General features: G+C 41.3%; 1 protein-coding gene across 1 annotated transcript in view; it reads right to left on the bottom strand.

Moving 5' to 3' along the window:
* The window catches only part of LRPPRC (leucine rich pentatricopeptide repeat containing), a 115,195-nt gene extending 101,852 nt beyond the window's left edge, over positions 1–13,343 (bottom strand). Inside the window, exon 1 of the mRNA XM_036872415.1 lies at positions 13,159–13,343. Coding sequence (XP_036728310.1) covers positions 13,159–13,307 — 149 coding nt within the window. The 5' untranslated portion in view covers positions 13,308–13,343. The remainder of the gene's footprint in view (positions 1–13,158) is intronic.
* Positions 13,344–17,234: the final 3,891 nt, after the last annotated feature.

Here is a 17,234-nt window from a genome sequence, read left to right as displayed (position 1 = left end):
ATGTGTTTAAAAAAATTAAGAATTTCCAACATGGCCCCTAACTGTAAAGTCTATATTATAAGGAGAAAAGAAAGAAGCTTAAGAACAGAAGAGCTTGTACTGAAAAGTCTAGTATTCCAAATTTGCTAACACCAGACTCAATAGAAACCTAGATTCCAATAAGAAATGTCTAACATATTCTTTTTATATCTGTTGCCATGTTTCCTGGGAACTATCACTAATTATAAGCCAAAAGTCTCTAATTATATATATATATATAAAAAAAGGATAAACGGTTAGCCATTATGCAAAAGTTAGGTCATTCAAGACATTCTCATTGGAAGGGAAAAAAAAAAAACACAAAAAAAACCAGTCTGTCCTGATTTCAGGCTCTGCCATTTCTAAGATATGTAACTTTGGCCAAGTTTCCACAACTCTCTCTAAGCCTGTAAAATCTCAGAGATAATAGTACTCACCTCACAGGAATATCACAAAGACTGAGATAATGCAGATAATTTCCCCAAATATTGCACTTCTGCCAGGAAAATGATTTTAGATAGCATGTAGACAAAGACTTCCTATTTCTGTAGTTTTATTTACTTCAATAAATAGTTTAAAGTAACTACTGCATCTAGCTCTTTATCTTCCTAGCATTCTTGCTTAAAACAAAATTAAGTTATAAAATGTCAGTTTAAACCTAAACCCAATGAAAAGAAAAATGCTAAACTTAAATAATACTTTAGGTAGTACTAGATTTGGCAAAAAATATGAAGGCAGTACACAAATGCCCAAGGTCTGGGCAACACTGAGAAAAGTATACATAAAGGACTCAGCAAAGTAAGCATAATAAATATCAACTACATTATTTCTTCTTTTTAAAATGTCTTAGCAGAAAGTACAAGACTTATTTTAAAAGGCTTACTGAAATCCAAGCTATGCTATCTAACAGGTACGTGACTCTGGGAAAGGTATTTGGTTTAAGCATTAGTTCCCTCACGTGAGAAAAAATACCTACCTTGTAAAGATCACATAAAAAATAAATACAAGATTCCTAACAAAAAGAGTGCTCAATTAATAGCTCTTATTATAGAAGGTACTCAATAAATATCTGCTGTTTGATCTTTTAAAAAATCTTTGTAAAGCTGTCACAATGAACTTTCTCCCTGAACTATTTTCTCCCTGAAAAATTCTCCCTGGATTTTGCAAGACCTCAATTCTCCGAAAACTCTTGCCCAGCTAAGCTGTCCCCCAAACACTGCTTTATGCTTTACAGTAAGTCACAGAACTTCAGAATAAAAAAGTCACTAGCAACCCTTCTACACTTGGTAACAGTCTTCTGGCTTGAAACACCAATGTCATTCCTTTCCACCTATCCAGATGTCCCCTCCATCTCAGGCTCTTCCAGTCCAAAGGGATCTTTCCTTTGTCTCAGCTATGACAGGAAGTAATGAGTCAGTTAACCAGGCTGGGACCTTTGATGTAATGTGGAGCAAGATACTCTGTAGAATCTATCAATATAAAGCAAGAGTGGCATAGACTAGATTATTCTAGAGATGCCCTCCAAAGTTCACATTCTGAGATCTTATGATGTGCTTACTTACTTGTGATAGTCTCTAATTCCTCAATTTATACTGTATTATGTATTGCCTTTTTAAAAAAATGTTTTTATGTCCATAAGTAATCCTTTCAGCACCTAAAACACAACATATTCAAAGCACTTGGGAACTGAGAATCACAGCATCTGCAGTTGAATCCCAACTGGAGATCCTGGATAAATTACTTCACCCTTCTAAACCTCAGTTTCCCTAATTTGTAATATCAACCCACAGAAGATGAAACGTGTGTGTGATAAATTCATACACAGTTTGACAACGGTAAAGATCTATCCCAAAGGTACTATTATTTATCCTCATCTCCAAATCAATTCTTCCTAATTCTAACATTCTCGCCAAGCTCCTGTTCTCTTTCTCTCAGAAAAGGAAGTATCTTTTCTTCAGTTCTGCACCACCTAGTCGTGGCCCTATTAACCCTCATCTGCAGTATGTATCGATGTTGTTCCTCACTGGTCTATCTATCCCCAGTCCCTATTTCTCCTAGGGTCTTTGTAAACTTTGTCAGGACCTGTACCTCTCAAAAGCCTCCAATGGCTTCCGACCAACTTTCTAATCAACCCTGGTAGCTTTAAGAAATTGACTGGGGACTTCCCTGGTGGCATAGTGGTTAAGAATCCGCCTACCAATGTAGGGGACACGGGTGGGAGCCCTGGTCCAGGAAGATCCCACATGCCGCGGAGCAACTAAGCCTGTGTGCCACAACTCCTGAAGCCCGCGTGCCTAGAGCCTGTGCTCCGCAACCAAGAGAAGCTACCGCAATGAGAAGCCCGCGCACCCACAACCAAGAGTAGCCACCGCTCGCCGCAACTAGAGAAAGCCCGCGCGCAGCAACGAAGACCCAACCTAGCCAAAAATAAATAAATTAATTTATTTTAAAAAAAAACTGATTGGCTTTTGCAATATCAACTTCCACTACATCCCACTCCACGTAGACACACAGGATAAAAGTATGGCCTCCAAGTTTCTTCCTCCTCTTTCTTCCCCTGGAACATTCTGACTACTCATTACCACATGGCCTCTTAAACTTGAGCGATCCCCTACCACAAAACAAATGTTTCTTTCCTTCTTCTCTCTGAAATGCCACAGTATTATATTCCTCTCTATGGATAGCACATATATAATATGTTGTACACGTGCCTATCATAGTCCTCTGTAATTGATAAACTCAAACCCACAGGGAGCAGAGGCTGAATCGCAACTCCGAAGGACCCAGACAGACTTTTAAGATGTGCTGAGAAAGTTTTTTTAATGAGAGGTAAACAAGGAAAAGTTTTCTCTCCTTTCAATTTTAGAAGTCACCTCATTCTGTCATAGGGCAATATGTGCTCTTCACCTTTAAGATAATCATCAATCCAGATCCGCTTCCAAACTGATTTAGCTCAAAGCTTACCTTTCCTCTGAAGCACCTAAGGATTAATAAATTCTAATAATTTCACTCAATAATACTCATCTGTCCTTCTCAGACATTCCTGGAAATCAAGATCAGGGTGAATTTGTGGAGATCCACTGCACTACATGAATGGGTTAAGTACCCCTTCAAACTCCTTTGCATCCCACAAACATTCCTTCCTCAATGTCTAAGATTTTCATTGATTTACTCAACAAACATTTGACATCTACTATGTGCCACAAAGTCAGACATCAGGGGAGGCAAAAAGAGTAAGACAAAGTCCCTGCCTTCGAGGAACCTTCAGCCAGGTCCGGAGTGCTGGTGGGTACACATGCAATAGTGTTAATGGGTGCTTTAGTGATTCCGGATCTGAGAGAAAGCACAAGAAGGGAGTGGTCAAAGGGAGAAGCCAGCAACAGAGATTAAACAGAGAAGAGGAGACACATCCCAAAAGTGAACATCACAATCAAAGGTAAAGAGATGAGCAACATGGTCCATCAAAGCCTTGCTGGTTCACAGACCAGCAGCACCTTTATCATCTGGGGGCTTGTTAAAAATGCGGAATCTCAGTCCCCTACCTATACCTACAAAGTCAGAATCCACATTTTCAGAGGATCCCCAGGGAATTCTTATGCTCATTACGGTTTCAGAAGCCCTGCTATGGAGGACTTTGAAGTAGAGTTTGATATGGCTAGGACAGAGGACACCATGGGAATGAACTCACAAGAAGTGAGGCTCCAGAGGCATCTCCAGATCATGAAGCACCTTATCCTGGAACAAATGGGAGCCACCACATTGTCTAATTTTTAAGTAGGAAAATGACAAGATCAAATTACCAGGGAAACTACAGAATAAAGTGGGGGTTGGAAGAAGAGGGAAACCATTCCAGATGAAGTAGCTCTAACAGAACTTAATCATTTGTGCAATCAATACATAGGAGGGAGGATGGGAACAGGGAAGTGTCAAAGAAATATGAATGAAAAATCTCTAGAAAGCTGACAGAAATAGCAACATACACTAAAACAGGGAACGCACGAGGAACAGATATGGGAGGAAAGATGAATCCAGTTTGATATTTTCTTTTTTTTTAAATTTTTAAAATGGAAGTATAGTTGACTTACAATGTTGTGTTAGTTTCTGGTGTACAGCAAAGTGATGAATCCAGTTTGAGATGTATGGGTTTGAAGTACCTATAGTTCAACCAGTGGAGGTGCCTAGTAGCAGGCAGGCACCTCCAGGAAGGAAAATATTGCCATCATCAGATAGGCAGGTATGGGCTGATGCCCTAAAAATGGAAGAGGTCGCCCAAAGGGAATGAAAAAAAATGAGAAAACAAAAGGACTAAGGACAACCACTGCCACCCACCAAAGATATCAGCATTTAAGAGATGAACAGAGGAAAAAGGATGCAACAAAGTGAGAAAAATTCTAAAGAGAATAAAATCAAGAAAGAGTGGTGTCATCATCAATGCCAATAAAAGGGTTTCATTAAGGGGGAAATGGGAGACAGTAATGCCAGAGATCAAGGCCTTAAGAGTGGATCTGGGGGCTTCCCTGGTGGCCCAGTGATTAAGAATCCACCTGCCAATGCAGGGGGCACGGGTTGGAGCCCTGGTCCGGGAAGATCCCACATGCAGCGGAGCAACTAAGCCCGTGCACCACAACTATTGAGCCTGCCCTCTAGAGCTCGTGAGGCACAACTACTGAGTCCGCGTGCCACAACTACTGAAGCCCGCGCGCCTAGAGCCCATGCTCCGCAACAAGAGAAGCCACTGCAATGAGAAGCCCACACACTGTGACGAGGAGTAGCCCCCACTCGCCACAACCAGAGAAAGCCCGCGCACAGCAACAAAGACCCAACGCAGCCAAAAATAAAAATAAAAAATAAATAAATTTATAAAAAAAAAAAAAAGAGTGGATCTGGTTATTAAGAAGTCCCTTAAAAAAATTCAATGAAATAAACTTACATCTCAGACACACCTAATTTTAAAAGCACTCTCTCTCTCTCTCTCTCTCTCTCTCTATATATATATATATATATACACACACACACACACACACACATATATCTCAATGGCTCTCTGTGGGTGATAGAATTAAGGGTGATTTTTAGTTTATTGCTTTCCCCCCCAATATTTTGCAATTGCTCCTGAAGGCACATAAGTTCTAAAATTTAAAAATACATAATAAAAAGTTAATAAATAAAACAATGATGGCTATTCCCAGTGGTGTGACTGCAGTGGGTCAAAGAGCGAATTCGAAGTGAAGAAATGAAGGAGACAGGAGTACAGACAGGAAGAAGAGACTGGGGAGCATGTGGAGTTAAGTCCAGTTTCAGGAAAGGTTTTGTTTTTCAGGTGGGAAAGATGTGAGCATGCTTACAGGCTGTGGGTAGGAAACCGTATAGAAAATGTTCAGAGTCCAGGAGAACAAGAAAACAAATATTTCTTTACTGCCTGCTATGAGCTGAGCACACAGTGGTGAACAAGACAAAGTTCTAAAGAAACAAGCAGCGAGCAGATAAATAATATCAGACAAGTGAGACATGCCATGATACAACTAAAATAGGGTTTGCACTGAGTGTTGAGGTAAGGCCTCTCTGAAGAGAGAGCATTTAAGTTGAGTCCTGAATGACAAGAAATGAGCTTTACAAAGAAGGGGGAAAGGCCTTGTTACCTCTACTTCACAGACAACGAACTGAGGATCAAAAAGGTTAGGTAAGGTTACGCAGCAAGTAAATGGAACCCAGGTCTGATGAGCAGACCAACACCCTTTCTACTAGATTGTGTTCTCCCTACTGTTTTCCTCAAATGCAACAGCGAAGACGAACTGTAACTTCGACCCTCCCCTGGCCTCACGGGGATGTTAAGGACTAGAAAAATATAAATAATTGGCACAACTTTCTCAAAAGAACCTCTCTGAAAGCCAAGAAGTGTAGATCTGTGAAAGCAGAGGCACAACTTCTAAAGGTTAACTGTTCAGGCCTAATGAGAAAATTGAGCTAGGCTCCAAGTCATAAGCAGACTACATTCCAAAGATGTATAACTAAGTTGTTAAGAAGTCATAAAGATTAACCAAGATGGCGGAGTAGAAGGACATGCTCTCACTCCCTCTTGCAAGAACACCAGAATCACAACTAGCTGCTGGACAATCATCGACGGGAAGACACAGGAACTCACCAAAAAAGATACCCCACATCCAAAGACAAAGGAGAAGCCACAATGAGACAGTAGGAGGGGCGCAATCAGAGTAAAATCAAATCCCATAACTGCTGGGTGGGTGACTCACAGACTGGCAAACACTTATACCACAGAAGTCTACCCACTGGAGTGAAGGTTCTGAGCCCCACGTCAGGCTTCCCAACCTGGGGGTCCGGCAACGGGAGGAGGAATTCATAGAGAATCAGACTTTGAAGCCTAGTGGGAATTGATTGCAGGACTCCGACAGGACTGGGGGAAACAGAGACTCCACTCTTGGAGGGCGCACACAAAATAGTGTGTGCATTGGGACCCAGGGGAAGGAGTAGTGACCCCGTGGGAGACTGAACCAGAACTACCTGCTAGTGTTGGAAGGTCTCCTGCAGAGGCAGGGGGTGGCTCTGTTTCATCGTGGGGACAAGGACACTGGCAGCAGAAGTTCTGGGAAGTACTCCTTGGCGTGAGCCCTCCCAGAGTCTGTCATTAGCCCCACCAAAGAGCCCAGGTAGGCTCCAGTGTTGGGTTGCCTCAGGCAAAACAACCAACAAGGAGGGAACCCAGCCCTACCCATCAACAGTCAAGTGGATTCGAGTTTTACTGAGCTCTGACCACCACAGCAACATTCAGCTCTACCCACCACCAGAGCCTCCCATCAAGCCTCTTAGATAGCCTCAACCACCAGAGGGCAGACAGCAGAAGCAAGAAAAACTACAATCCTGCAGCCTGTGGAATAAAAACCACATTCACAGAAAGATAGGCAAGATGAAAAGGCAGAGGGCTATATACCAGATGAAGGAACAAGATAAAACCCCAGAAAAACAACTAAATGAAGTGGAGATAGGCAACCTTCCAGAAAAAGAATTCAGAATAATGAGAGTGAAGATGATCCAGGACCTCGGAATAAGAATGGAGGCAAAGATCGAGAAGATGCAAGAAATGTTTAACAAAGACCTAGAAAAATTAAAGAACAAACAGAGATGAACAATACAATAACTGAAATGAAAACTACACTAGAAAGAATCAATAGCAGAATAACTGAGGCAGAAGAACGGATAAGTGACCTGGAAGACAGAATGGTGGAGTTCACTGTTGCGGAACAGAATAAAGAAAAAAGAATGAAAAGAAATGAGGACAGCCTAAGAGACCTCTGGGACAACATTAAACGCAACAACATTCGCATTATAGGGGTCCCAGAAGAAGAGAGAGAGAAAGAACCAGAGAAAATATTTGAAGAGATTATAGTCGAAAACTTCCCTAACATGGGAAAGGAAATAGCCACCCAAGTCCAGGAAGTGCAGAGAGTCCCATACAGGATAAACCCAAAGAGAAACACGCCGAGACACATACTAATCAAATTGGCAAAAATTAAAGACAAAAAAAAATTGTTGAAAGCAGCAAGGGAAAAACGACAAATAACGTACAAGGGAACTCCCATAAGGTTAACAGTTGATTTCTCAGCAGAAACTCTACAAACCAGAAGGGAGTGGCATGATGTACTTAAAGTGATGAAAGGGAAGAACCTACAACCAAGATTACTCTACCCGGCAAGGATCTCATTTAGATTTGATGGAGAAATCAAAAGCTTACAGACAAGCAAAAGCTAAGAGAATTCAGCACCACCTAACCAGCTCTACAACAAATGCTAAAGGAACTTCTCTAAGTGGGAAACACAAGAGGAGAAAAGGACCTACAAAAACAAACCCAAAACAATTAAGAAAATGGTCATAGGAACATACATATCAATAATTACCTTAAACGTGAATGGATTAAATGCTCCAACCAAAAGACACAGGCTTGCTGAATGGATACAAAAACAAGACCCATCTATATGCTGTCTACAAGAGACCCACTTCAGACCTAGGGACACATCCAGACTGAAAGTGAGGGGATGGAAAAAGATATTCCATGCAAATAGAAATCAAAAGAAAGCTGGAGTAGCTATACCCATATCAGATAAAATAGACTTTAAAATAAAGAATGTTACAAGAGACAAGGAAGGACACTACATAATGATCAAGGGATCAATCCAAGAAGAAGATATAACAATTATAAATATATATGCACCCAACATAGGAGCACCTCAATACATAAGGCAACTGCTAACAGCTATAAAAGAGAAAATCAACAGTAACACAGTAATAGTGGGGGACTTTAACACCTCACTTACACCAATGGACAGATCATCCAAAATGAAAATAAATAAGGAAACAGAAGCTTTAAATGACACAATAGACCAGATAGATTTAATTGATATTTATAGGACATTCCATCCAAAAACAGATTACACTTTCTTCTCAAGTGCGCACGGAATATTCTCCAGGATAGATCACATCTTGGGTCACAAATCAAGCCTCAGTAAATTTAAGAAAATTGAAATCATATCAAGCATCTTTTCTGACCACAATGCTATGAGATTCGAAATGAATTACAGGGAAAAAAACGTGAAAAGCACAAACACATGGAGGCTAAACAATATGTTACTAAATAACCAAGAGATCACTGAAGAAATCAGAGAGGAAATCAAAAAATACCTAGAGACAAATGACAATGAAAACACAACGATCCAAAACCTATGGGATGCAGCAAAAGCAGTTCTAAGAGGGAAGTTTATAGCTATACAAGCCTGCCTCAAGAAACAAGAAAAACCTCAAGTAAACAATCTAACCTTACACCTAAAGGAACTAGAGAAAGAAGAACAAACAAAACCCAAACTTCGCAGAAGGAAAGAAATCATAAAGATCAGAGTGGAAATAAAGGAAATAGAAACAAAGAAAACAATAGCAAAGATCAATAAAACTAAAAGCTGGTTCTTTGAGAAGATAAACCAAATTGATAAGCCATTAGCCAGACTCATCAAGAAAAAGAGGGAGAAGACTCAAATCAATAAAATTAGAAATGAAAAAGGAGAAGTTACAACAGACACTGCAGAAATACAAAGCATCCTAAGAGACTACTACAAGCAACTCTATGCCAATAAAATGGACAACCTGGAAGAAATGGACAAATTCTTAGAAAGGTATAACCTTCCAAGAGTGAACCAGGAAGAAACAGAAAATATGAACAGACCGACCACAAGTAATGAAATTGAAACTGTGATTAAAAATCTTCCAACAAACAAAAGTCCAGGACCAGATGGCTTCACAGGTGAATTCTATCAAACATTTAGAGAAGAGCTAACACCCATCCTTCTCAAACTCTTCCAAAAAATTGCAGAGGAAGGAATACTCCCAAACTCATTCTATGAGGCCACCATCACCCTGATACCAAAACCAGACAAAGATACTACCAAAAAAGAAAATTACAGACCAATATCACTGATGAATACAGATGCAAAAATCCTCAACAAAATACTAGCAAACAGAATCCAACAACACATTAAAAGGATCATACACCACGATCAAGTGGGATTTATCCCAGGGATGCAAGGATTCTTTAATATACGCAAATCATTCAATGTGATACACTATATTAACAAATTGAAGAATAAAAACCATATGATCATCTCAATAGATGCAGAAAAAGCTTTTGACAAAATTCCACACCCATTTACGGTAAAAACTCTCCAGAAAGTGGGCATAGAGGGAAGCTACCTCAACATAATAAAGGCCGTATACGACAAACCCACAGCAAACATCATTCTCAATGGTGAAAAACTGAAAGCATTTCCTCTAAGATCAGGAACGAGACAAGGATGTCCACTCTCACCACTATTATTCAACATAGTTTTGGAAGTCCTAGCCATGGCAATCAGAGAGGAAAAACAAATAAAAGGAATACAAATTGGAAAAGAAGAAGTAAAACTGTCACTGTTTGCAGATGACATGATACTATACATAGAGAATCCTAAAAATGCCACCAGAAAACTACTAGAGCTAATCAATGAATTTGGTAAAGTTGCAGGATACAAAATTAATGCACAGAAATATCTTGCATTCCTATACACTAATGATGAAAAATCTGAAGAGAAATTATGGAAACACTCCCATTTACCACTGCAACAAAACGAATAAAATACCTAGGAATAAACCTACCTAGGGAGACAAAAGACCTGTATGCAGAAAACTATAAAACACTGATGAAAGAAATTAAAGATGATAACAACAGATGGAGAGATATACCATGTTCTTGGATGGGAAGAATCAATATTGTGAAAATGACTATTACTACTCAAAGCAATCTACAGATTCAATGCAATCCCTATCAAAATTACCAATGGCATTTTTTACGGAACTAGAACAAATCACCTTAAAATTTGTATGGAGACACAAAGACCCCGAATAGCCAAAGCAGTCTGGAGGGGAAAAAAACGGAGCTGGAGGAATCAGACTCCCTGACTTCAGACTATACTACAAAGCTACAGTAATCAAGACAATATGGTACTGACACAAAAACAGAAACATAGATCAATGGAACAAGATAGAAAGCCCAGAGATAAACCCACGCACCTATGGTCAACTAATCTATGACAAAGGAGGCAAAGATATACAATGGAGAAAAGACAGTCTCTTCAGTAAGTGGTGTTGGGAAAACTGGATAGCTACATGTAAAAGAATGAAATTAGAACACTCCCTAACACCATACACGAAAATAAACTCAAAATGGATTCGAGACCTAAATGTAAGACCGGACACTATAAAACTCTTAGAGGAAAACATAGGAAGAACACTCTTTGACATAAATCACAGCAAGATCTTTTTTGATCCACCTCCTAGAGTAATGGAAATAAAAACAAAAATAAACAAATGGGACCTAATGAAACTTCAAAGCTTTTGCACAGCAAAGGAAACCACAAACAAGACGAAAAGACTACCCTCAGATGGGAGAAAATATTTGCAAATGAAGCAACTGACAAAGGATTAATCTCCAAAATTTACAAGCAGCTCATGCAGCTCAATATTAAAAAAACAAACAACCCAATCCAAAAATGGGCAGAAGACCTACATAGACATTTCTCCAAAGACATACAGATGGCCAAGAAGCACATGAAAAGATGCTCAACATCACTAATTATTAGAGAAATGCAAATCAAAACTACAATGAGGTATCACCTCACACCAGTTAGAATGGGCATCATCAGAAAATCTACAAACAACAAATGCTGGAGAGGGTGTGGAGAAAAGGGAACCCTCTTGCACTGTTGGTGGGAATGTAAATTGATACAGCCACTATGGAGAACAATACGGAGGTTCCTTAAAAAACTAAAAATAGAATTACCATATGATCCAGCAATCCCACTACTGGCCATATACCCAGAGAAAACCGTAATTCAAAAAGACACATGCAAAAAAATAAAAAAAAATAAAAAAAAAAAAGACACATGCACCCCAATGTTCATTGCAGCACTATTTACAATAGCCAGGTCATGGAAGCAACCTAAATGCCCATCGACAGACCAATGGATAAAGAAGTTGTGGTACATATATACAATGGAATATTACTCAGCCATAAAAAGGAACGAAATTGAGTCATTTGTTGAGACATGGATGGATCTAGAGACTGTCATACAGAGTGAAGTAAGTCAGAAAGAGAAAAAGAAATATCGTATATTAACGCATGTATGTGGAAATTAGAAAAATGGTACAGATGAACCGGTTTGCAGGGCAGAAGTTGAGACACAGATGTAGAGAACAAACGTATGGACACCAAGGGGGGAAAACCGCAGTGGGGGGGGGGGGGGATGGTGGTGTGCTGAATTGGGCGATTGGGACTGACATGTATACAATGATGTGTATAAAATTGATGAATGATTAAAAAAAAAGAAGTCATAAAACATTTCCTCCATGTAATTCTACACATAAAGTAGGTTTCCAAGGAGGACCACAAAAAATCCATGCAATCACTATTACTGTTACTATTATAGTAACTAATATAGCATTTACTAGGCACCAGGCCCTATGTTAAGAGCTTTATATAAATAACCTCATGCAATATCACCAACACTATTACCACTCCCATCTTATAACTAAAGAAACTGAGGCCTGTCAACGTTACGTAACTTGTCCAGTGGCACAATGCAAATAGAGAAGCCTGCAGTCCAGCCCTGGCCTATTCCAGACCCTCAGCTCTTAGTCTTTATACTGTCTCCCAAAGTACCTCTATTTATAAACACTAGTCTTTCAAAATCAGTTTTTCTTCAATTCTAAAATCTCAGTGCCCACCTACCCTTCTCAGGTGATCAGAATACTACTCTAATTAACACCTTCATCAAACTTCCTTATCCTCTCCTTGGCAAAGTCTATACCAAACTTACCTCCTGATAAACCTCAATCCATGAGAGCATTTATTCACACATTTGACACACACTGAGAACTTAATTTGCCTTTGCACCCCCAGCTCCCACAGAGTGCCTAGAATGTGTCCACATATCCATTCACTGACACTTACAGAGCCTACTGTCACAACTCCCAACCCGCTGCACATCTTCATAAATACTGAGAGGTAAACTCCACTGAAGAAAACGGAGGCAAAAGCCCAAACTAATGATAGATAATTAAACTTCCACCTCTAAGCTACCCCTAGCTCACCCAAAATTCCCAACCTGTCCTCCCTCCAAAAAAAAAGCTCTCGAAACTTAAGTCCTAGATGGTTACTAAGCACCAATAACGCTTGCACGTGGGACAACACCCGAGCCGGTCAATCATAGAAGAGTAACACCTGACCCCCGGCAGCAGCCTTCAAAGCCCCTCTCAGCTTCTTAGGACGTCGATAACCCGAGGGCAGGAAGACCAAGTCCGAGGCGGCGATGGCAGGATCCATGACGGAAGCAAGCCACGTTCGTGGCCGTAACCTTCTGAAGGCGACCAACCCTGTCACCCTAAACACCCTGGAGAGGAGCGTGATACGAGGCCCGGGGACGCCTGGCCCTGGAGCAGCGAGGAGGGTGTAGAAAGAGCACAGGTGGGACCCGGCCCTCGCCCACGTCCACGACCCCGAGGAACTGCCGCGCTGCAGACGAGCTGAGGAAGCGGCTGGGCACTCACCCGGCGACGGGCCCGGCGCGAGCGGCGCGCGGACAGAAGGCGGCGTGCGGCCGGCTCGGGCCGCCCGCTAGAAGGCGCAGGGAGAGCGGGAGGTGCGGGGCCGCCCCGGCGCGGAAGAGCCAGCGGGCCGGTCTCAGCAGGGCCGCCATGGCTCAGCCGTCCCCACCTTAGGCTGCACGCCGGGCAAGGACAGGGGGAGCACGTGACCGCGGGGTCGCCCGGAGCGGGAGAGACCAAAGGCCGGGCGCGCCAGACGTAGGGGGAGTCACGTGTTGTTATAACTTGGAAGATGGAAAAACCTGTTTCTCCCAGGACATATGATCCCCACGAGATATGTGCATTACAAGGTGGCTTGATATATCATTCCAGAGAGCGTATCTTTCCGTTCTCTTTCCTTCACGTCAGCATGTTCAGTCCCTCCACCCCTGCACTTTTCAGTTGGTAGAGTCGGAAGAGGTCGACTCCTCCCAGGTTCGCGCAGGGGCTTGCGGGGGGCCAACTAGCGAGAACACCCGGGAACCCTCGAGAAGAGCCGACTGTGAAGATCCCGGAGTGTGGGACATTTCTCTGCAGAGTGCGGGAGTGGTGGCCGACGTTACGCGGTTCCCGCTCCAAGCCCAAGATGCCGCGCCTACTGAGAGGAACGTTCTATAGTCAGAAGTGTGGGACCTGAAAAACGTTAAGGACCTTTGCACTGTGCTAGTGGCCTCCAAGGTTAAATATGTGATTTGTGTGCTTGGGGCCAGGGGACAGTGTAAAGGTATACGGAGGTCCAACTTTTAAGTCCATGAGCAGTGCCTTGCTTTATGAAATGGATGGATTCTAACGAAGGTCGTATAGTTTTAAAGCTGGCGGTGAACGCATTATATTACCCAACTCCCACCCCACCCCTTCCTTCAGTAAATGCACCAGCAAGATAACAGTATAATTAAGAGTCCTGAAAAAAAAAGTCCTAAGCCAAATCTGGGGATAAAATAGGAGGCCCCCAGCCTTACGACTTGGAAGGGTACCCTGTGCATGTAAATCAACTTAAAGATTTTTTGCATATTATATATGTATATTTGGGTTACAAGTTCCCAAGTTACCCAAAGGTTTCGACTCATAAACATAACTCTTTTAAAACAGTACTGTGATATCCTGCCATCTCAGTTTGTAAAAACACTAATTGATAGTCAAGTTATGTATGTATTTTCAAACAGAATTCAGAGCAGCTTTCTCAGCAAAGTTTTGCCCGTTCAGTATCTGTTGGGGCAATCGGAGTTATGTGGGAAGCCGAGAACAGGCTTCAAGTATAGACAACTCTCCAACGCCCTCTCCACCTAGCTGTATTCTAAGCATTCCCAGGTGAAAGCTCAGAAGTTTTTCCCGGAAGCCCGACGAGGAGCTCCTTGAAAGCAGGAACTGTGAGACCTCTTCCTGTAGCGGAAGCACCTACCCAGTGCCAAGCACACGGTAGGTTGCATTAAATAATTACTGAATAAATGTGTTTGGAGGTTATCCAGCTCATTTCTCCTTTGAGAGATGAGAAAAATGAGATTCAAAAAAAGGTTAAATGATTTACTCTGGGTTATACTACTAGGCACTAGGATATAATTTATTTATTCACTCATTCAACACTGATTTATTGAACACATATTCAGTGCCAGACACTATTTGAGATGCGGATACAGCAGAGAACAAAACAGACCAAGTCTGGATTTTGATTCGATTGGCTCCAAAGTTTAGTTTGGAAGACAGATAAGAACTGTGATGTAAAATAAATAAGGGGAAAGGAACTGAGGGTGGTATGCTTAACCCACTCGGAGAACAATGAGGACGGTGTGGATGAGAAGAAAGAGCGAAAGGGGTGGCGGGGACCGTGGGCGTTGGGATCTGAGAGGTAGTTCGGGGCCTCATCATGCAGAGCGTTGTAGTAAGGACTTTGATTTTTATTCAGAATGAGATGGGAAACCATTGGAAAGTTTAGTATGTTGTGATATGAATCCATTTGCATTTTTAAAGGATCACACTGGCTGCTGTTTGAAAAGGTGATTTTAAGGGAATAAGGATAAATAAATGTAGGGAGACCAGTGAGGAGGCTGGTCTCCTTGCAATAATCCAGAGTACAGATGGTAGTGGCTTGGACAAGGGGGGTGGCAGGTGAGAGAATGAAAAAGGGTCAGATCCTCACTCCATTTAAATAGTAGAACCAAGAGGATTTACTGATGGATTGGCTATGGGATGTAAGTCAAAAATGACTCCAAAATTTTTGACCTGAGCAATTAGAAAGATAGAGATGGCACTGATTAAGAGGGAAAGACAGGGAAAGCCGATTAAAAGGTGAATCAAAAGTAGTCTGGAATATTAAACTTGAAGTGCCTGTTAGACATCCAAATGTCAAGTTTGAGTAGGGGGTTGGCTGTATGACATACAAGTCTGGAGTTCAGAGCTAGAGATACACTTGGGAGTTTACAGTCTGTATCCATTATTTGAAGCCATAGAAATGGATGAGAAATGGACGAAAGCACCTAGGAGGAAAATATGGATAGACAAAAGATGAGGTCGAAGTACTGAGATTTATGACACTTCAGTATTTAGAGGTTGCGAAGATGAAAATCCAGCACAAGAAACTGAGAAGAATAGTCAGAGAGGTAGGGGGAGAACCAAGAGAGAGTAGTAAGTTCACAAATAACAGAGAGAAATCTTTCAACCATGGGAATTATCAACCATGTAAAATGCTGCTGTTAGTTCTGGTAAAATGAGCACTCAACATTGACCATAGGATTTCTCAACTCAGAGGTCCCTGGTGATGCTTAGAAGAGCCATTTTGGTGACATGTTGAGCTAAATGATTGAGTGAAGCAAGTTTAAGAGTACATGAAGGAAGGGGAAGTGGAGATTTAAATTTAAATAAATTTTAAAATTCAGTTCCTTAGTAATTAACCATATTCAACCACATATAGCTAGTAGCTACCATATTGGACAGCACAGAGAACATTTTCATCATCATAGAAAATTCTACTGGACAGTGCTGCAGTAAGGGGTGAAGAATTGATAATGCAGCATAAGATGGAGAAAGAGTACATTGAATATGCAAGACGGGATGGGATCCAGTACAAAAGTGAAGGGATTGACTTTAGGTAAGAATCCAGACAGTCCAACCAATGTCACAGAAGGAAAGCCAAGGCATGTGGTTGCAGAACCAATGAGGCTGGTAGAGGTAGTAGTGAGAATGAATGCATATTCTTTTCTACTTGCTTCTAGCTCTGAAACCCTTAATCCCCAGCCAAGATTCTCTCTGTTCTTGTACCAGGCTTCCTCTTGAAGTATGAGGCAATACTGATGAAATTTGTCTAGGCATTCATTTATTCAATCATGAATGTATTCACTATTAAACCCCTAAGTTCTGCCAGGCAGCAAGTTAAGTGTAGAAAAAAATATGATGGGCAAAAGCAGGCATGGTCCTTACTGTTATGGAAGTTACATTCTAAGGGACAAGGCAGATATTAATCAAATAATCACACTAAATGAATTAAACACTGAAACAGGGGTTCTGAAGGAAAGAGACATGTTTCCTTGAGCGAGTATGCCTCACCTGGGAATCAAAAAAGTTTCCAGGGAAGGGATCTTTAAGTTGAGGTCTGAAGGATGAATAGCTGTTAACACACGCAAGGTATGTGCTGTGTGTGTGTAAGAGAGAAAGAGTGGTTTTGCCTGTTTTTCTGTTCAGACTTAACCAAGTTGTTCTCAGATTTCTTTAGTCTCCAAAGATGTGACAAACTGGAAGAGAAGCCCAGGTTGAGCATCCTTGGTTTCTCCCTCAGTTATTCTGAACTATGAAATGCGTTCAGCTGTTGGTTAGAAAATTAGGGGTCCCCATCCCAGTAAACAGAATAGCCTCTGAACAGAATCTTAACAGTTTAGAAGCCAGACTTTGCGGAAGTACTTAACTGCTTTTTTTTTTAATATGTAAAACTGGTGATATCTACCCTTTCCTCCCAGGATTATTTGGGAATATTAGTGACGTACTTACAGGTGCATAGGAAACTGTGAAAAATAATGTTACTACCATCAATATTGTTGTTGCTTTTCATAATC

Source organism: Balaenoptera musculus, chromosome 13 (genome assembly GCF_009873245.2).
Source record: "Balaenoptera musculus isolate JJ_BM4_2016_0621 chromosome 13, mBalMus1.pri.v3, whole genome shotgun sequence".
In the NCBI taxonomy this organism is placed as follows: Eukaryota; Metazoa; Chordata; class Mammalia; order Artiodactyla; family Balaenopteridae; genus Balaenoptera; species Balaenoptera musculus.
This window is presented reverse-complemented; position numbering and strand designations above follow the sequence as displayed.